Source organism: Zerene cesonia, chromosome 2 (genome assembly GCF_012273895.1).
Source record: "Zerene cesonia ecotype Mississippi chromosome 2, Zerene_cesonia_1.1, whole genome shotgun sequence".
Taxonomy (NCBI): Eukaryota; Metazoa; Arthropoda; class Insecta; order Lepidoptera; family Pieridae; genus Zerene; species Zerene cesonia.
Genome location: NC_052103.1, coordinates 242,710 through 261,276, shown reverse-complemented (window position 1 = coordinate 261,276; position 18,567 = coordinate 242,710). Strand labels below are relative to the sequence as shown.

Below are 18,567 nucleotides of genomic sequence, written 5' to 3'. Positions count from 1 at the left end.
GTCTGTCAACGGACTAACGAACCCGTTGACCGAAGCAGTTCTCTTCTGGAACCCAATACCTCTGCGACCAACCAGTTCTGGTTCTGGGAACTGATTATTAAAGTCCCTAGTTTGTTCAGAATGTTCACTGTAGCTGAAATTCTGACCGTTTGGATAGATAGGATCTGTATACTCATAGCTTTGATGGCTATTGTCACCAGCGCCGTAACTATCACGATATCCGCTGTACCCTCCATAGCTATGGTTGTAGTGTACTTCTCTTGGTTTGCCAACCACTTGCAACAGTTCTCTAGTGAGAGGACTGACAAAACCATTAACATCTCGAGTCCGCTTTTGGAAACCGATGCCCGTTCGCCCAACAAGTTCGGGATAGGGGAATGTTTTATAGAAATCATCATTGGCTGGGCCCTTTCGATTTGCTGTTTGAGTTTTGCTTCCCGAGTTCGAGTAATAACTTCGATAGCCATTATTTCCTGAACTATACCCGCTATTATAATATGAATCATAATTCCTCGGGCCATCAACTCGGTCGTAGCCTTCATGTCTTTCTCTATTTTCTACATGGTTATAGCCGTGCCTCCCATTGTCTCTGGCGTTATTATGTCTGTGTCCATGATTTTCGTTGCCATATTCTGAGTGTTGGTTTCTGTGACGGTTTCTACCGTATTCTTGGTTGTCGTATTCTGTATTCTGATGCCTATCTCTGCGATCATAGCCGCTCTGATCATTGTTATATTCATGACGGTGTGAATGTCTGTGTCTATCATCCCGGTTATTCTGGTATTCATTTTCATTACCATTTCGGTCTCTGTTGTCTACATAACCTCCGTAATAACCTTCATCATTGTAGCCTCTTTGCGGCTTGCTCTCAACTATCAGGATGACGGAGAGAAGGGCCTGCAATCAATAATTAGTACGTCAGATGTTTGGCTAATTTTTGAGACATAAGATATTATAATTAGTATAATAACTGACAGTTTAAACTTTTGTAGCTAGCTATATTTTTTTTTTCAAATATTGTACGGTTAGCATTGAAAAATCTAAACAAGTACACACCAACAAAGCTTATTAGTTAGATTAGACGAATAATTTTGGCGTCTTTTACTTAAGGTACCTTTCTATTATTCATGATATTAAAATATTATATTAACTGTGACTCTTTTTTCTTCATTCTTTCATCTTAAAGTATCGCCTTAAACTCATCGAAATTTTAGAATGGTAGCATCGCAAATTATTAAAGAACTAAATAAAAAATGTTCTTGCTCTACATGACGTAGCTAAATAAACTTTATTCACTCCAAAAGTACACTAACAATATACATCGTTAACAGTCGAATAACTTTATATGCTATGGATTGGGAAATGTAAACATCTTGAAAGCAAATCGATGAATAAAAACAACATTCGTTAAAATTGATTTATTTTCAATTCCAATGTACTCAATAGTACAATATTGATGGACGTTGTCCAACTGACTTCACAGATTCTCGAGTCAGCGGACCAACGAAGATATATTTATTGAGAGTTTTGTTCGAGCAAGTCAGTGTCAAGGTAAAATAAGGTCTTGTACTTATCGCTATAATCCTTGTAATCAAATATAGATCTTTTTAAACATAATAGTTGTTGTAATTATAATTATTATATTTATCTGGGTAGTATTTATAACTACTTTCAGGGTAAAGATTGTATCCTATGTTTTGATTTTCCAATATACTTAGAGTATTGTTTTGATAATACAAATCTTCTATATTTCCTGATGTACCCAATATCTCTTGTGTCAGCGGTTTTATTAGGTTTTCTAATTTTATTTCGGAATTACCAATTCCAGGGTAGATTGAAGATCCGTAGACACCGTACCCTGTATTGTAAGGACGGGAATTATATGAATGATATCCGTAACCATTACCATATCCTTTGGAGGCATAATTAGAGCCTGCATAATTCGAGTTCTTGTTGCCTTGGTTGTTTGGTCCGTTTAAATAAAATTCTTGGTAGCTCCAACCTTCATTCGCTTTCGAGCCACGGTAATTATTATTTTGGCCATAGTACGATCCTTGTCCTTGATAACCATTATAATATTCATTGCCGTTATTATTATTATTATTACCCCTTCCACGTTGACTATTCTGACCCTGGTTTCCTCTTCCTTCATTCATCCCGTTGCCATTATAACCTCGACCTTCTGTTTGTTCTTTTCTGATGTTTAATTCTTCTGAAATCTTTATGCCACCGGTTTTTTTATCATTGCCGCCTCGACCTTGAGATGAAAAGATGTCTATTTCTTTTTCTTCCTGGAAACGAATACCCTTGTTTATACCGTTAGCCCGACCATTTTGACTATTTTGATTGCCACTTCCGCCTTGTTGACCTCCATATCCTTGACCCTGATTACCGCGGCCTTGTTGATTTTGATTACCCTGTTCCCTTCGGTTATCATTATTACCGTAACTTTTGCCAGTATTACTTCCTTGATTACCTTGGCCTCTTTGTTCTTTGGTTATGCTAAAGTCATCAATAATAGTTATGCCTCCGATGTTTTTACCTTTGCTGCCTTGGTTTTTAGAACTAAAGATGTCTATTTCTTTTTCTTTTTCGAAACGCAATCCTTTGCCTTGGTCTCCAGAATTTGAAAATATGTCTAATTCATTCTCCTCTTGAAAACGGATACCCTTCTCCTTACCATTAGACTGACCGGATATACTTATTTCTTTTTCAATATTCAAGCTCTTTTCCTTGATGTTCCCGCCTTGTTGACCGGTCCCCCGCCCTTGGTTGCCCTCATTTTGTTGGTAACCTTGACCTTGGTTGCCTCTTCCTTGTTGTCTCCAATATTCTTGATTTCGATTGTTGCTGTTACCTTGATTTTGACCGTTACTAGTCTGACCCTTCGATGAAAATATGTCTATTTCTTTTTCTACTTCGAATCTAAAGCCTTTTTCTTGCTCTCTCTGGTTGCCTTCATATTTCTGGCCTCGATTGCTGTCGTTTTGATAATCCCGGTAGCCTTGTCCCTGATTCTCTCTTCCCTGTTGTCTCCAATTTTCTTGATTCCCATTGTTGTTATTACCGTTACTTTGGTTGTTTCTACCTTGCCCTTTTGATGAAAAGATTTCTATTTCTTTTTCTTCCTCAAATCTTAAACCTTTGCCTTGGCCTCCAGAATTAGAAAATACATCAAATTCTTTTTCTTCTTCAAAACGTATACCTTTCTCTTTACCATTCAATTGTCCGAAAATGTTAATTTCTTTTTCAATATTCAGGCCTGTTTCCTTGTTCCTTTCACTCTGGCGACCTCCTTGGCCTTGATTACCTTGTCCCCGGTTTGCTCCATATTGCTGGCCTCTATTGTTGTCATTTTGATAATCTCTATAACCTTGTTCTTGATTACCTCTTCCCTGTTGTCTGAAATTTTCTTGATTTCCATTATTATTGTAACCTTGGCTTTGACCGTTATTAGTCTGACCTTTCGATGAGAAAATGTCTATTTCTTTTTCTACCTCGAATCTAAAGCCTTTCTCTTGCCCTCTCTGGTTGCCTCCATATTGCTGGCCGCGATTGCTGTCGTTTTGATAATCCCTGTATCCTTGTCCCTGATTACCTCTTTCCTGTTGTCTCCAATTTTCTTGATTTCCATTGGTGTTGTATCCTTGACCGTTTTGACCGTTACTAGACTGACCTTTCGATGAGAAGATGTCTATTTCTTTTTCAACCTCTAACCTAAAACCTTTTCCTTGCCCTCCCTGATTTCCCTCAAACTGTCGACCTCTGTTGCTCTCATTTTGGAAATCTCTGTATCCTTGTCCCTGATTAGCGTCTCCTTGTTGTCTCCAATATTCTTGATTTCCATTGTTATTATAACGTTGGTTTTGATTGTTATTATTCTGACCTTTCGATGAAAAAACGTCTATTTCTTTTTCTTCCTCAAATCTTATACCTTTGCCTACACCACCGAAATTGGAAAATATGTCTATTTCTTTTTCCTCCTGAAAACGGATACCTTTATCTTTACCCCCTTGTCCAGTTCCAGAACCTTGATCTTGATAACCACGGTTCCCCCCTGTTTGTTGACCGCCGTAATTAACATTATTTCTCTGGTTATCTCCTTGCTCATTCCAATATCCTTGGTTTCCAGTATTAGAATATAAATCTATCTCGTCGTTTTCCTGAAACCGGAAATCTTTTTCTTGACCATCAGTTTGTCCGTATATGTTCCCACCATCACCTTGTTCGTATCCATATCCCTGATCTGGATATTCTTTATTCTGTTGATCCTGATAACCTTGATATTTATTATTAGAGTTATCTTGGTAATTTTTCTGTTCCTTACTTATACTGATTTTATCATCAACTATAACTCCAACATTTTTTTGACCATTGTTTCCTTTACCTAGTGAAGAGAATATGTCGATTTCTTTTTCTTGTTGAAATCTTATACCTTTGCCTTGGCCTTCATTTTCTCCAACTTCACCTTTATTTTGACCGTACTTGGAGCCTTGATCATAATTGTAGCCCTGGTTTCCACCAATCAGTTGGCCTTTAATTTCTTGACCAATATCACTTATGAAGCTCAGGATCCCAACGTTTCCTAAAAAATTGTTCTTATCTTGACCTTGATTATATTGATTTTGTCCATCTTGTTGATCTTTTGGTTTTGTTATAACTTTTTCAATTTCGATACTTTTTTCAATTTCTATTTCTTTAGTTTCGTAATTTCCTCTGCGGTTATTGTTTCTATTTCTACTGTTTTCTCCATTCTGATTGTTTCGATTTCGATATCGGTCACGTCCGTTATCATTTTGTTTTCCTTCGTTTCTGTTATTCTTATTGTAAGAGATCACATATTCCTCCTTATCTTCGTCACCTTTCTCACCATAATTATAATTATTATTTCTGTCATTATTATTGTTCCGATTTCTATTCTGGTTACGATTTCTTCCATTATTTTCATCGCCATAATTGTATCCGCGACGGTAGCCATCTTCATCATTGTTATTTTCCCTATTTCTATAATTGTTCCCTCGATTTCTTTCATATTGATATTGCCTTTCGTTATTCCCGTCTTGATTATTCCTTTCATATCCTCGTTGACCATAACTGTACTCTCTTTCATCATAATTCTCCCTATCATTATTATTCCTATAGCGATTTCGATTATTTTCATCATTTTCGTAACCTCTATTTTGATTGCGTTCTCTTCCCCTGTTATTCCTACGGTTTCCGTAATTATATTCTTTGTCTTCATCTCTCTCACGATACCGATCATCATTTTGGTTTCTATATTCATAGCCGTTTCTCTCATTATTTCTGTATTCATTTCTATCACCTCTCTGGTAATCGCGGCCATAGTCTCTATTTTGTTTATTTTGGTTTCTGTCACGTCGGTTATCGCGATTGTTATTGTCTTTATTGTAGTCTATGATGTCTCCTTTATCATATTCCTCGCCGTCTTCGATGGACCCATGGTTCTGATTACCCTCAGGGTACAAGTCCTTTTCATTTTCCTCACTGTAGCCTTGTTGAGGCGCACAATCAACAAGCAGAATTATGGAGAAGATGGCCTGTAATATAATGTCTTCGTAAGGAATCATTTCAGTTAACAGTATTATTGATTTTATGTGAACACTATTAAGTATTTCCTAATTTTAAATCTAACAAGTACTAATACAACATAAAAATTAATGCTTTGATAAACACATGTTAGGTAACAATTAAACATGAAACATAATATTATGATGGATTTTGTTAAAATTAATTTATTATTTGTAACTTTGTCTGATTTAAACATTTCCTTTAAAGGCCAAAGGACATATTTGACCCGCTATATGAAAGTCTGGGTACAGAAACCAAATGTGCTTTATATTATAGAACTCGGTCTTACATTTTATGTTAATATTTATTTATTAGGTAATGGGAGAAAATTTATACAAAGCACACTTATAGTTATCTGTATAGTTCCCGTTTCTGGGATTTATATTATTAATTGTCCTTTCCGAGGTCTCATTTTTACTAAAATAATTAGTTCACTTGCACATAATATCATAACATTTAAATTTACATACTATATGTAAAATGAACGCGACATATCTTTTATGTAAACAATACTTAAGTCTAGATATTAAATTGATATCCTACTAAGAAAAAGCGTTAGTCACAGGGCATCAAATCTGGAGAAAATACTTACTATATTTGTGTAATGTTGCCTTATTACTTCTATGAGCACGTTTAAAACCTAGCCTTTCAATTAATAAACCAGCAAATAATTAAATGCAATTCTAAACAATACATCAACTAATCACACACTAGAGAAATTAAATACAATTCTATGTGTATGTGTGTGGGTGTGTTATACATGTCCCACAATATGCTTAATAAAAAAAGAATGTGTGTTACATATCACCACAAAAACTGCAACGATTTTGATAAGTTTTAGCTTAGAAACGGAATATGAAAATACGCTACATTAAGGGCAAAAATAAAATCTAAAGCCTATTAAATAGGGTAGCGTTTTCAAGCGATCGCTTCATAAAATGATATAATAAGTACTCACTAATAACACCAACTTCATCTTAACGCGCGTGAAGTTTCAGCATTTGCAAGAATACTAAAAAATAATTAACACACGCGCGGAATAAATAACCGTAATATAATAGCAGTTTCGTGAGAAGAATTCTTTAAATTATTTAAAGGATCACGGACGATCGAATGATGCTGATAATCATGATACATTAACCTCAATGGACTGTAATTATTTTTAAATTGAGCCTACATATACGAACGATTAATATGAAGCTAATTTGTATAACACTTTACCGATGCATTTTTTTGGAGTAGATCACGATTAAATGTCATAATCGATACTCGAGAATCGATATTTGCATATTAAGTTACATTGTTAGTGGTATCCTTTGTATCTAAGTGGATGATAACAGAGTCAAACGAATTATATTTGCGAATAGCAAATCAATTCAGCTGAAGATTTAAACATGTTATTTTTTTTCTCTGATAAAGCCTATTCGAATTTCCTGAGTGGAAATGAAAAATTTAAATTATACTAGCTGTATATCCGTCAATGGTGAGGACCTTGGACTCAAAATCGACAAGTCGGGGTTCGAGACCAGGCGACCGGACAGGAAATAAATAGATTTTTAAATTTGTCTGCGCATGTGTAACATCACCATGCTCAAAACGGTGAAGGAAAACATCGTGAAGATGGTAAAGTAACGAAGAAGGATAACCAAGAATCAAAAGTTCAACGACGTGTGACATCTGCCCACTTGCGTTTGGCCAGCGTGGATTATGGTCTGAACCCTCATATGAGGCCTCAGTCCCAGCAGTGGGAACATATATGGGCTGAGACGACGATTTCCATCGTAATTACTCTTGTCACTGGCTCGGCCACGTACGATGTATGTTAGTACTAATCAACTCTCTCATGTGGTTCTGGGTGGACTGAGACGTAGGCACGAGATAGCGTGCACAGGTTATATCCCAAGTCTTTTCTAATATATTTGAGTGTCTTAAAATATATTATAGATTTTTAATTGTATTCCACAACACGATAATGAAATTATAAACAAAAAACAACGACTTTTATTATTCATAAAAATTACATTACTTTAATAGTCATAATAATTGGGACGTAAGAAATGTTTTTGTATACCGCCATATGTATGTCATCCCAAAAATCATCAATTTAAATTATAAAAAAAAATACATACTTTCTGTGGTAACAAAAGCAAAAAATAAAGAAACGGGGTTTTCCTTTAATGGTCTTATAAAATATGAAATGTTATCAATAGAAGATATTTGTAAAAGCTTGGCGTTTCATCAAAAGTAAAATGATCTATATGCTGGTCTCTATGAAACAGTGGATAGCCCATAAACAATCTTAGGTGATAGTGGGTTCGACTTCCGATGAAAAAAAAGACTAATAAACAACTCAGAATACCTACTACTTACTGTCTTACAATTTATGTGTATAATTTAGACTTAATTCTTCAAATCAAAAAAGACTTAAGTCTTATGTTCAAACTCTACAAAAAATACACATATTTTCAATTAATAATAGTAAATTAACGGACACCATTGGATTGTGACCTTATATGAGGAAAGAAAATAAAAGCGAAATTGGTGAAAGGCATAATTTATTACATCTTACGAATAAGTATTTACATATGTACAATATTTACAGTTAAATTACAACTAGTGACCCATTTATATCTAAATATTAAATCATAGTCCATTTTCATAGCCAACAATTAATTTCAAGTAATCTATAAAACTGTCAGTTAAAGTAAATTATAAATACAAATTACAATTAGAATATGTGCTGTTTATGGTTACATTTGATATAATAATATGGTTTTCTTATGAGAGCATCAATCTCTTCCGCTGTATAGGTTTCTTTGCAGCCGCATTCTTTACTATTTGGTAGTTTATCGTTATTTCTATTACAATCATTATTCGTTTGAGAAAACACACTACTCGCTAGCACATGTGTTATGTCAGTTAAACCATTTTGGGAACTAACATTCTGAATGGAATCCTCATTTTGAGTAATTAAACTTCCAGTTTGAGTTAGATTAGTATTTTGTGTTAAATTACCGCTGTGAGTAAAATTGGCGAATGGAGGAATATTGCTGGCTTGGTTATTGCTCGTTTGGCTAGCGCCGGCATTGCTGGTTACAGATCTAGAGGAAATTTGTTCCATCTGTAGTCGTTGCTAGTTTCAGGGATAGTTTGGGGAATGTTTGTAATCCGCATCTTTATAAACTCGATGGAATACAAAATATTTTTGTTGAATTTGCTAACCGATGTTAATTCTGTTACAATTGAGTAACGTTTTTTGTCTCTAACTCGGATTCTCATTAACATGTTAATCCTTTGATTTATTTTAAAGAACAAAACATTACAACACGTGAACAAACCAATTTACTTTATACCAGAAAAACAGAATCTACTTTGTAAAACCAATGTACTTTATACGAATAAAAAACCACACATATTCTACATTAAAAAACGAGCATCGGCCTACGTAATAAAGGAGGGAGCAGAGCCTACGTACCCCCCTAATTTTTTTTTTTGTTTTTTTTTTTTGGGGGGAAATATTGTATGAACCAAGACCTCCGGGGAAGAAGCCGTGGGTGATGTGGGATTTCTACAGCCTACCTTCCCTCCCTTTTAAGTGGGGAAATATTGCATGATATTTTTATTATTATTTTTTGTAATTTTTTTGCTCGTTCTGTCCATAATCTGTATATATTTTTTGACCTTGAAATAAATGTATTGTCTTTCTTCCTTTCTGTCTAATATATAACAACAGCCACGGCTTCCCCGGGGGCCGCGGGTGTCGCTACGTGCCGGCCGCTGCACCTACCCCTGCTGGCGCTGGCGCACGGCGTCGGAGAAGCGGATGGAGCAGTCGCGCACGCTCATGTTGGGCGTGAGGAAGTCGGCGAGGCTGGCGGCGGGCGCGGGCCGGTCGAAGGGGAAGCCCATGGCGCGCCGGTCGGGGTAGCGCCGGTCGCGCAGCCCGCAGTACGACGCCGCGTCCGTGCACGTGCCCGCCGTGTCCTGCTCCACCTGCGGCACAACCAGCGTTATGGGGAGTGTGCTGACGTGGGGAGGGGGGAGGGACGCGGGAAGTAGATCGTTCGTAGTATGGATAACGAAATATCCTTTAATAATTGAGATGGGTAAGTTGGTCATGAAAAACGATACGATAAAAGGTACTAAGTTAAAATGTATGTTGATTACATTTTTATCATTTTATTAGTTTTCGAAGCGCGAAGTCAAAGAAAATCAATGTTATATAGTAAGCTCAAAAGTGCCTAAATAACTCTTTAACCTTTTAACTATTCAAAGTCATACCATTAAAACTGGTCATTTGCTATGTGAAAAGAACATAAATACATACACAAAGAATAATGCACACATTGACACGTCGCGTCGCGTGTGTACAGCGCAGCACTCACCCGGTCCTCGGCCCAGTTGGAGACCATGGCGAAGAGCACGACGGGGAAGCCGTCGGGCGCGCCCTTGGGCAGCAGCATGTGGTGCGGCCAGCCGCAGCCGCAGAAGTCGAAGTCGGCCGCGGGCGCCGCGCCGGGCTCGCCGGGGCGCGCCGCCTGCCGCCGGAACGTGCGCTCGTACGGGATGGTCACCGACGACTGCGCCGAGCGCCGCCGCACCGTGCTGCTGCCCGCCGGCACTGCACCAACAACGCTCTCTAGCATCCATTCTCACACTGACACTGACGCTAAACCTAACTCTGACTCTAACACTAATTCTAACTCAAATAACTCTGACTCTTACACTAACTTTAATACCAACTCTAACACTAAGTTAACACTAACTCTAACACTTATTCTGGAACTAACACTAACTGTAACTCCATTTAGAACTGCCTTAAATGTGTAAAAACTTATTTAAATGGGATACACGGAAGGCGTAATTATATCTTTAGCATATAAATAGCTTCGAAACAAATGCAGAATCGACAAACTTACACAAACTAAGTAATATGTAAGTTATATCTATTGATTACGTTTAATGTTATTGTACAGATAAACATTTAAATGTCTTCTTCCTCTTTTCAGCCTTTAAATGTAAATAAACACAACGTGCGGTATATAGCTAAGTTGAGTGTGGGAGTCAAGTTCGTTTCGACACAAAATAAGCCAGCTTGTACCGTAGAAGTTACAGCACCCCCACAGAAGATTGGTGTGAAATAGTAACATGCTACTTTCGTACGGGGGAGCCGGGGGCTTTCTACTTTCCCCAGTCCATTTTGTTCCCATCATCAATCCTTTCCTCTACCCCTAAAGCTGGCACCGCATTTGCGGCGACCTCAGCGAACGTTCACGGACGGCGGAGATCGCTCCCCAGACGAGCAGCTCAGAGACGGCCGAGGGTGTGGTGTGGGGAACTCACGCGCTTGCGTGAACTTGTCCAGCTCGATCATGAGGCGGCGCTGGTCGGCGAAGGCGAGCGGCGCGCCCGCGCCGTCCGCCGCCGGCGCCAGGAACAGCCGCACCGTGCCCATCAGCGCCGCGCCGCTCGTGTTGTTCACCTCGATCCTGCGGGGAGGGTGGAAGGAAGTTGGCTTTAAACACTTGTATGTACCGTTTCTGGAGGCAATTTTGAATTAGCGTAACTTTGTTCTGAAAAGTTTACTGGACACTTATTTATTTCACTTTTTTTTCACCGGTTCCGAAAATTAATAGGGAGGAGACGGTAAGAACCTCGTTAGTCGCCGTATTTGTGGTGGAGGAATATTTTGCATTGCAGGAAATTTGTAATCATAGACGTGTCGACCTCATTTACTTAGCTAAAAACGGTTCTGACTCATGTCTTATAAAATAATATTGGCACACTTTTTGCTGCCATCGTCACAGTTGAATTGTAGTATTGGAGCATATGTTTTATTACGTTTAAAAAATTAAATTTCGCCGCACTCACACGTAAGTGAAGTCGTCGTGCGTGAGGTGCGTGAAGCGCGCCAGCACGCTGCCGCGCGGCGTGAAGTCCAGCCCGCGGCCCAGCTCCACCGTGCTCTGCTCCCACTGCGTGCGGAACACGTTGGGCCCACCGCTGGACTCCACGCTCACCGACGCCACGCGCACGCCGGGGAAGTCCAGCTGGAGGAACGGCAGTATTATTAGCGGGCAATTGAGGGGGGGGAAAGATACTCGACTTAGTGTCAGTGAGAAATAGGGGGATAGAACTGTAAGTGAGAATAGAGAGAGAACGAGGAAATTATATCAATTACGTATCACTTATACTATATCATTTTGCAAGAGATAGGAGTTCCTCACTTTAATCACAAGGGTTATTTCGCAAAAAGGAACTCATTAAAATAAAAATGGAAATATCTAAACGATAACTCAATTAAATTTTTTAAGCAGACATCTCTTAAACAGACAAATGACCAAACTCACTTCAAGGTCACTTTGGAAGAAAATGAAATATTTACAATGTAATATGTTAACGGCACCTTATCAGTAGTGTAAGGCGGCAGCTTGTTCTTGTAGAGCTGGAACAGATCGTCGACGTACGCGTGCCAGCGGTAGAACACCGGGTCGCGCATCGCCGTCGCCGAGTCGCCCATCACGCCGAATTGCTCCTGCACCATTATACAGACTAATCAATAAAAATACCACAAAAAAACTCGCTTCAATTAGAGAATCAACCGATTCCAATCAGGATAATAAGACGGACATGATATTATTGTGTTGTCGCCGATCGTTGATGAGTGTACAAAGTTTGAATTAAATCTGTTTTAAGTGGGTCAAAATCTCCTCTTAAGTTTACTTGCATACATACAGGTGAAGCCGTAAGTACATAAGTACGTCCGCTAGGAGTGGAAAATAAACTATTCTAACGTGTGTCCGGAATAGAAATAGGAATTGAGCTGTGTGCTAGAGTGAGAGGAATCTGACTGCTGCTGCCGTATACGTGAGATAAAAGAAAGCCAAACAAACTATCGCCGTTACGCGTAACGTAACGTAACACGTTAGGTAGCGTTTTACTCCCCCATACATATAATAGTTATCACTTCAAATATTTTTATTATTTTTTACTGCATATTGTAAAGCAAATAAACAAAAGAAAACAAATTAATTACAAGATACTGTAGACGTATAGGCAGCCAAATGACTTGATGACATTGCGTTACTACAGAGACTACAGAGTCAGCTCATATAAATCGTATACTACAGATGTATATTGTGGTAACTGCCCCTAAATGTGGTCATATAAGGTCAAATCAATCCCCATTATATCGTGTACTCACCAAATTCCTATGATCCGGGTCATGCGAGTAAGAAATAAACACGTGGCCCATGTTGTGCAGGTCTCCGTAGAAGTCCCGGTTGGGACTCAGTATGGACGACTCCATCATGTTGCCCAGCATGTCGATGCCTGTCTCCTCATCCAGCGGCACGCGGCGACCGTTTTTCTGAGATTAATCGTGATCAATTATTTGGAGACCTAGATATTATCTAGACCTAGAGCTATATATACCATAGATATTATTTAAAAAGCAACCATCAATCGAATCGCGGCATGCGATGGTTAAGTATTTCCAGTTCATATTGTAAAAAAGTTGGATTCTTTTTTGACTCCTTCTTCTAATGTAGAATAGTGAAGAAGATTATTTTAAAAACTTTTAATTTATCGTTTAATAAAAAATGAATCTCTCATCACGCTACACTCTGTTGCATTTATAATATTACTAGCTGCACGCCCCGGCTCCGCCCAGGTTATTATTTGCCCTAATTGAAATAACGAAAACTATCCCATCTTTTAAGTTAAATCAAGCTGCACGTAGTGTGCAGATTTGATTAAAATCTGTTCAGTAGTTAAGGATCTCATTGCGGACAAACAACGTGACACATAATTAATATATATTAAGGCTCTCCTCGCCATCCCGACGAGCAAGGCATGCCCACCCACCAGCATGACGGACATCTTGTCGATGGCGTCGAGGAAGCGGTCCCGCCACGTCTCGAGCTGCGCCACGTCCACGCGGATCTGGTCCACGGGCCGGTCGATGTCCCGGATCGTGGAGCCCGCGAACCTGCAACAGTGTTCACACTTTTAAGCATCTCTTTATTTCATTTGAATTTATTAGATACCTTCAGAAAGGCTTTTTGAGTTGATAAATGTAAATAGCATTCAAATGCTTCAGTGGGAAATGTTACGGGAGATTTATCCGGGTTTACACATAGTGGTTACAGAAACGATTTAGTAGATAATCGGATTCAAAATCTGTATCAGTAGTTTTGACGGTTGTCTAATAACAAATCATTTAAGTTTTTTATAAACTCCGTTTCGACACTTCCATATATTCTACTCTAATTTAATCTAATGCTAATTAGCATAAACCCTCGTACTCACGGTAAACATTTATTAAGCCACAGTCAATGTTTCTAGAACTTTTTCAACATGTAACATCCACTCTGCAACAGGCAATGTTGCCAGGTTTACCATGAACACGGAGATTTGACAAAGACTGAATCTAGATATTGTGACATACCTGGGTGGCCAAGCGCGACTTGCCACTTGCGAGTCCAACTTGGGGAAGTAGCCCTCTTCAATGGGCTCCCTGAAGTTGCTGAACCGCCGCGGCGCGCCCAGCTTGTTGCAGAAGCGCTCCGTTGTGTATCTGACAATGTACTTAAGTTACTCAGAATCAGAGGTGAAAGCATAATATTTGAAATATTGCATTTATCACTTCAAAATATTTTTCTTTTCATTAAATACCATGAATATGCAACAAACTGTGTTCAAAAGCACTATTGAATCGTCGAAATACAAAAACAAATTATTTACAGCTCGGATTGCAGTTTCCATAGGAATTACGCCGACGAGAAACGTTACGACAACGAGTTGCTAGTATGAAATAATATGAATTAAAAAAATATTATTCTTGGTCTTACTCTACTCTTATATAACCTCGTAAAAGATTCATCGGCCACCACAAAAATTTTGCATCAAATAGGTGTACGACATGCTAGATTCAATGGTAATAGAGCCAGTGGTGCTAGTGTCCATTGTGCCAATGCCAATGGTGCCAGTGGCATAGTTCCAGGTGCAATGTTGCCAGAGCCAATGTGTGCTAATGGTGCCAGTGACTCACCTGGCGACGATCTGCTGATGCATGTAGTAGAAGAGCTCGCCGCGCCGGTCCTTGGCGACGATGGTCCGGTCGGCCGAGTCGAACGGGTACACGAGATGCCAGTGCCAGTGGTGCAGGTTGATGCCGATGTCCTCGCGGAAGTAAGCCACGCGCTGCTCCTGGTCCCATTCCGACGCGGTGTAGTTCTGCGGGATCACCACTGGCATCTGCTGGACCAGACGAAGGTTAGTCCATTTCTCATCGTTGGAAGAATAATGACATCTCGGTTTTTCATTAAGGACAGTTTATGGAATTAGGGTGTTTTCATGAATACAAAGTTATTGGGACTATGTGAGAGCTGGCAGCGCATGAAAGGGACACATCAATTATATTTGAAAACGGTATGAAGGTTATTAGAAATAATGTAGGGATATTAAGTTCGAAGCCTTTCTCATGTACTATGAAGAATTAGCGTTTTAATTCTACTATCAAAACAACAAAAGGCAAACGGACAAACAAGGCTGCAATAACCATTTTATACGTATAACGATACCCTATGAAAAATAATGTTTCCTTTTAAAAATACTTGAGTATTTACTAATCATATGTTAACTAAAATTATAGATGAATTATTTATCAAATCGCAACATACCCTGTTGCCAGAAGGTACCACAGTGCTGACTTCTCTAGCTTTCCTGAACACTTTGGGGTCCATGAACTTGTCGGGGAACGTCTCCGCAAAGGTCGGGATGTTCAGACCCTTTGTGTCTTCTCTAGAAGGATAAAATAATAGGATTTCATATTAATATTTAATGTAAATATTACTTCGATGGTTCATAGAACTCTATACAAAACCTATAACTTATATTCAATTTCGAGTATTAGTTAATTCTAGTTTTTTATTAATTCCTTTAGGTACAACGAGTTCTGTCTAGCGATTTTTTTCTTTATTTTCTTTTATAAAAAAACGTTAGGCAAACGAACTGGTGATTCGCCGACTAGCGAGCGATCACCATTGCCAATGCGCCTTTACAAGAAGAGAAGGTGTTTATTTATTTTTTATTTTTTTGATAAAACTTCTTTAATAAGTAAATAATGTACCTGTGCAAGATGGCGACTGAGAGGCAATAGTTGAAAAGATATGGGTTGATTCGTAGTTGGCAGTATGAGCATAGTGACTGCAAGTCTTCCACGTCACGCATACCTGAAATAATTACATGTCATTATAAGTTTCATAACTTTGCAACAGACGATATTTCTTTTATATAACAGTGGGCACCTGCCGGTGGTTCACCTGATGATAAGCGCTCACTATCGCCCAAGCAAATTTGCAGAGGTAGGGCCGCTGCAAATGCGATGCCTGCATTTAAGGGGTAAAGGATAAGGAAAGGATCGGCAACGGGAACGATGGAATAGCCTAGGAACGGTAAGGGAAATAATTCGGGCCTTCCGCTCCCCCACTCACCGAACAAAACACAATAGCATGCTACAACCAAAGAAGAGGTGGGAAATTTGTATCCTAATATAAGAGAGTAGCTGTCCGCCCCGGCTTCGCCCGTGGTACATATATGTATAGCCTATAGCCTTCCTCGATATAAAGGAATGAATAAATAAATAAATAAATATATGGGCTATCTAACACTGAAATAATATTTCAAATCGGACCAGCAGTTCATGAGAATAGCGCGCTCAAACAAAAAACAAACTTTTCAGATTTATCATATTAGTATAGACAACAAATAGATCCACGAAGCGACCTTGTCAACCAACACTTTCACTCCCGATCACCTACCTATAAAAATATCAATGAGCTTAGTAGCCATCTCCTTGTGCTTGGGCACCCACAGCGAGAACTGGCTGTTGTAGGGCAGCTGCATCGGCAGCGAGAGGTTCGGCAGCGAGATGTTGCGGATCGGGATGGTCTGCGTGGCGTCGCTGCCGAAGCGGTCGGCTATTGTGTTGCTCGTCGACCTGTACTTTTCCGGCTGAAATAACGTTCGATATCATAATTGTTACCTGTATTTAGGATATTGTAATTTAAGGCGTCATTAAATCTCATTTAGTAGTTATTTTTAACTTGGCCTATATTTTATTTCCACTACTTGATAAAGGACTACCAAGACTCTTATGGGGACTTTTTTCTGGATTATGTTTGTCATATTTAGTCGTTTTCCTTAATTGAACCCACTCTTACATTAAAGTATGTCTACGCCCGTGCTGTGTTTCATAAAAATCAATAGTTATGTCGTGAACTACTAACAAACAACACATCAATTATGCATCCACATCGATACCCACACATACATTCCGATATTTTATTTATTTCTGTGTGTGTTTCCGTTTGTATATTTTTGTTTGCATTGTATACAATGATATTATTTTATTTCTATACAAGCTGAGTCCCACGGCTTCACCCGCCCAAGTCCGTATCCCGTAGGAATATCGAGATAAAAAGTTGCCTATATGTTATTCCAGCTGTCCAGCTGCCTACGTACCAAATTTAATTGCAATCGGTTCAGTAGTTTTTGCGTGAAAGAGCAACAAATACACACACATCCTTACAAACTTTCGCATTTATAATATTAGTAGGAAGTAGGATTCATAATGTCCAGATTCATTGTAAAAAACAAAAAAATACTTTGTATCTCAATGATTAGACTAGGAATGGTTCAAACGGTATACTCACATAGTAATTATCGGGTAGTTGGAAAATAGATTTGTTTTCACCCTTCTGCATAAAGCAGGGCTCCGTGGGCCGGTCGAAAAACAAAAGCAAGTTCTTTTTGGCGTCCGACATGGTGACTGCAATACAATAATAATGGGCAATACAGTATTATAAACGACTTTACTTAAGTATGCGAAACTGTTTAATTCTAATTTGCTATGAGATAGTGGTATGAAATATTGATTTAGTAGAAGTACGTAATGTTAATCTATATTCTATAGCATATATCGGAATGGCAAACAAATATGAAAAGGTTATAAGATCATGATCATCGTGAAGACAATTCATTACAATAGTGCGTTGCACCAATTACATGTTTCAAAACCTCTGCAAAGATTTTATTTACTTCAGTATACAAGCTTCACTACAAGACTAAAATATCGTATTAAAGAAAACGAAATACGATGCAATATTTTTAGATTCATAAATGAAATTTGTATATTGCATGATATCTACAAATTAAGGTTTTTAAATATTGCGTGCCATTTATTATGCTAGAATAAAATTTATTACAGAAGTAGGCTTGAGTTCAACCTGAAAAGGTCAAAGCTTTTAAGATCGTCCTGAAGAGTTGTAATTTAAATAAAATAAATTCAGTTGGTACAATAAAATACTTCATGTAAAAATATTGTCGCCATGCAAATAGTATTTACTTTAACACTTTAGTACTAAAAGTTATAGCTAAAATCATTTCACCAAGTATTAGATAAATGCTTATAGTAAAAAAACTTACCTATTTGAACTTCTACACTAAGCTCAAAACGATGGTTTTTGCCAAAGCTGTAGACCGTGGCTTGCAATTAGCCGTGAATGTCACGGCCGACTGTATCGCTGTGTTGCGAGTTGTACCATTTATACAACTTTATCACACGGCACTGCTTTCCTCGTCGCATGGCAGTGTGCAACACATAGTGGGAATAGTGAGGTACACCAATATGTACATGCTATATGTATACTATATAATATATTTAGTGGTGTATTGTTATAACTATTAGTATACAAAGCTATATACTAATAGTTATAACTTGATATTTGTGATTTTAATAAATTCCTAACCATATTTCATTGTAATTTTAAACATCATCGATAAGATGAATTTACAATAAAAGCTTACACATAAAACTATATTGAGAGACACGAATTTCTAGAGAATTTCAACCCAAATTAAATATTTATGTTATATGTGTGGGTATAGTTAATGTTTAGAAATTATTTCTCATAA

General features: G+C 38.2%; 2 protein-coding genes across 4 annotated transcripts; both read right to left on the bottom strand.

Annotated features, from left to right (window-relative positions):
- Positions 1 to 1,403: 1,403 nt before the first annotated feature.
- LOC119833129 (putative uncharacterized protein DDB_G0282133) lies at positions 1,404 to 6,681 on the bottom strand. 2 transcript variants are annotated; one of them, XM_038357048.1, is made up of 3 exons: positions 6,548 to 6,681; positions 3,725 to 5,558; positions 1,404 to 3,511 (listed from the first exon to the last, which is right to left on the bottom strand). In XM_038357048.1, the coding sequence occupies exons 1-3, from the start codon at positions 6,563 to 6,565 to the stop codon at positions 1,608 to 1,610; spliced, it is 3,756 nt and encodes a 1,251-aa protein (XP_038212976.1). In that variant the 5' UTR covers positions 6,566 to 6,681; the 3' UTR covers positions 1,404 to 1,607. The 2 variants fall into 2 exon arrangements, with proteins under 2 accessions (XP_038212976.1, XP_038212966.1); XM_038357038.1 differs by having other exon boundaries at positions 1,404 to 5,558.
- Positions 6,682 to 8,127: 1,446 nt separating this feature from the next.
- On the bottom strand, positions 8,128 to 18,199 carry LOC119833139 (phenoloxidase subunit 1-like). 2 transcript variants are annotated; one of them, XM_038357061.1, is made up of 15 exons: positions 18,079 to 18,199; positions 17,307 to 17,422; positions 16,413 to 16,605; positions 15,722 to 15,824; positions 15,273 to 15,393; positions 14,642 to 14,850; positions 14,039 to 14,167; positions 13,456 to 13,579; positions 12,794 to 12,958; positions 11,996 to 12,124; positions 11,461 to 11,639; positions 10,933 to 11,078; positions 9,975 to 10,210; positions 9,377 to 9,582; positions 8,128 to 8,690 (listed from the first exon to the last, which is right to left on the bottom strand). In XM_038357061.1, the coding sequence occupies exons 2-15, from the start codon at positions 17,415 to 17,417 to the stop codon at positions 8,318 to 8,320; spliced, it is 2,424 nt and encodes an 807-aa protein (XP_038212989.1). In that variant the 5' UTR covers positions 17,418 to 17,422; positions 18,079 to 18,199; the 3' UTR covers positions 8,128 to 8,317. The 2 variants fall into 2 exon arrangements, with proteins under 2 accessions (XP_038212989.1, XP_038212997.1); XM_038357069.1 differs by having other exon boundaries at positions 14,642 to 14,847; positions 18,079 to 18,198.
- Between the last annotated feature and the right edge of the window lie 368 nt (positions 18,200 to 18,567).

Excerpts from the sequence above, each read along its gene's own strand:
- LOC119833139 (XM_038357061.1), bottom strand. The coding sequence starts at position 17,417 with ATGTCGGACGCCAAAAAGAACTTGCTTTTGTTTTTCGACCGGCCCACG. Across the intron at positions 15,394-15,721 it reads TCAGTCGCCATCTTGCACAG|AGAAGACACAAAGGGTCTGA; the intron begins GTACATTATTTA and ends TTATCCTTCTAG. Across the intron at positions 8,691-9,376 it reads GTGCGCCAGCGCCAGCAGGG|ATCTGTAACCAGCAATGCCG; the intron begins GTAGGTGCAGCG and ends AATTTCCTCTAG.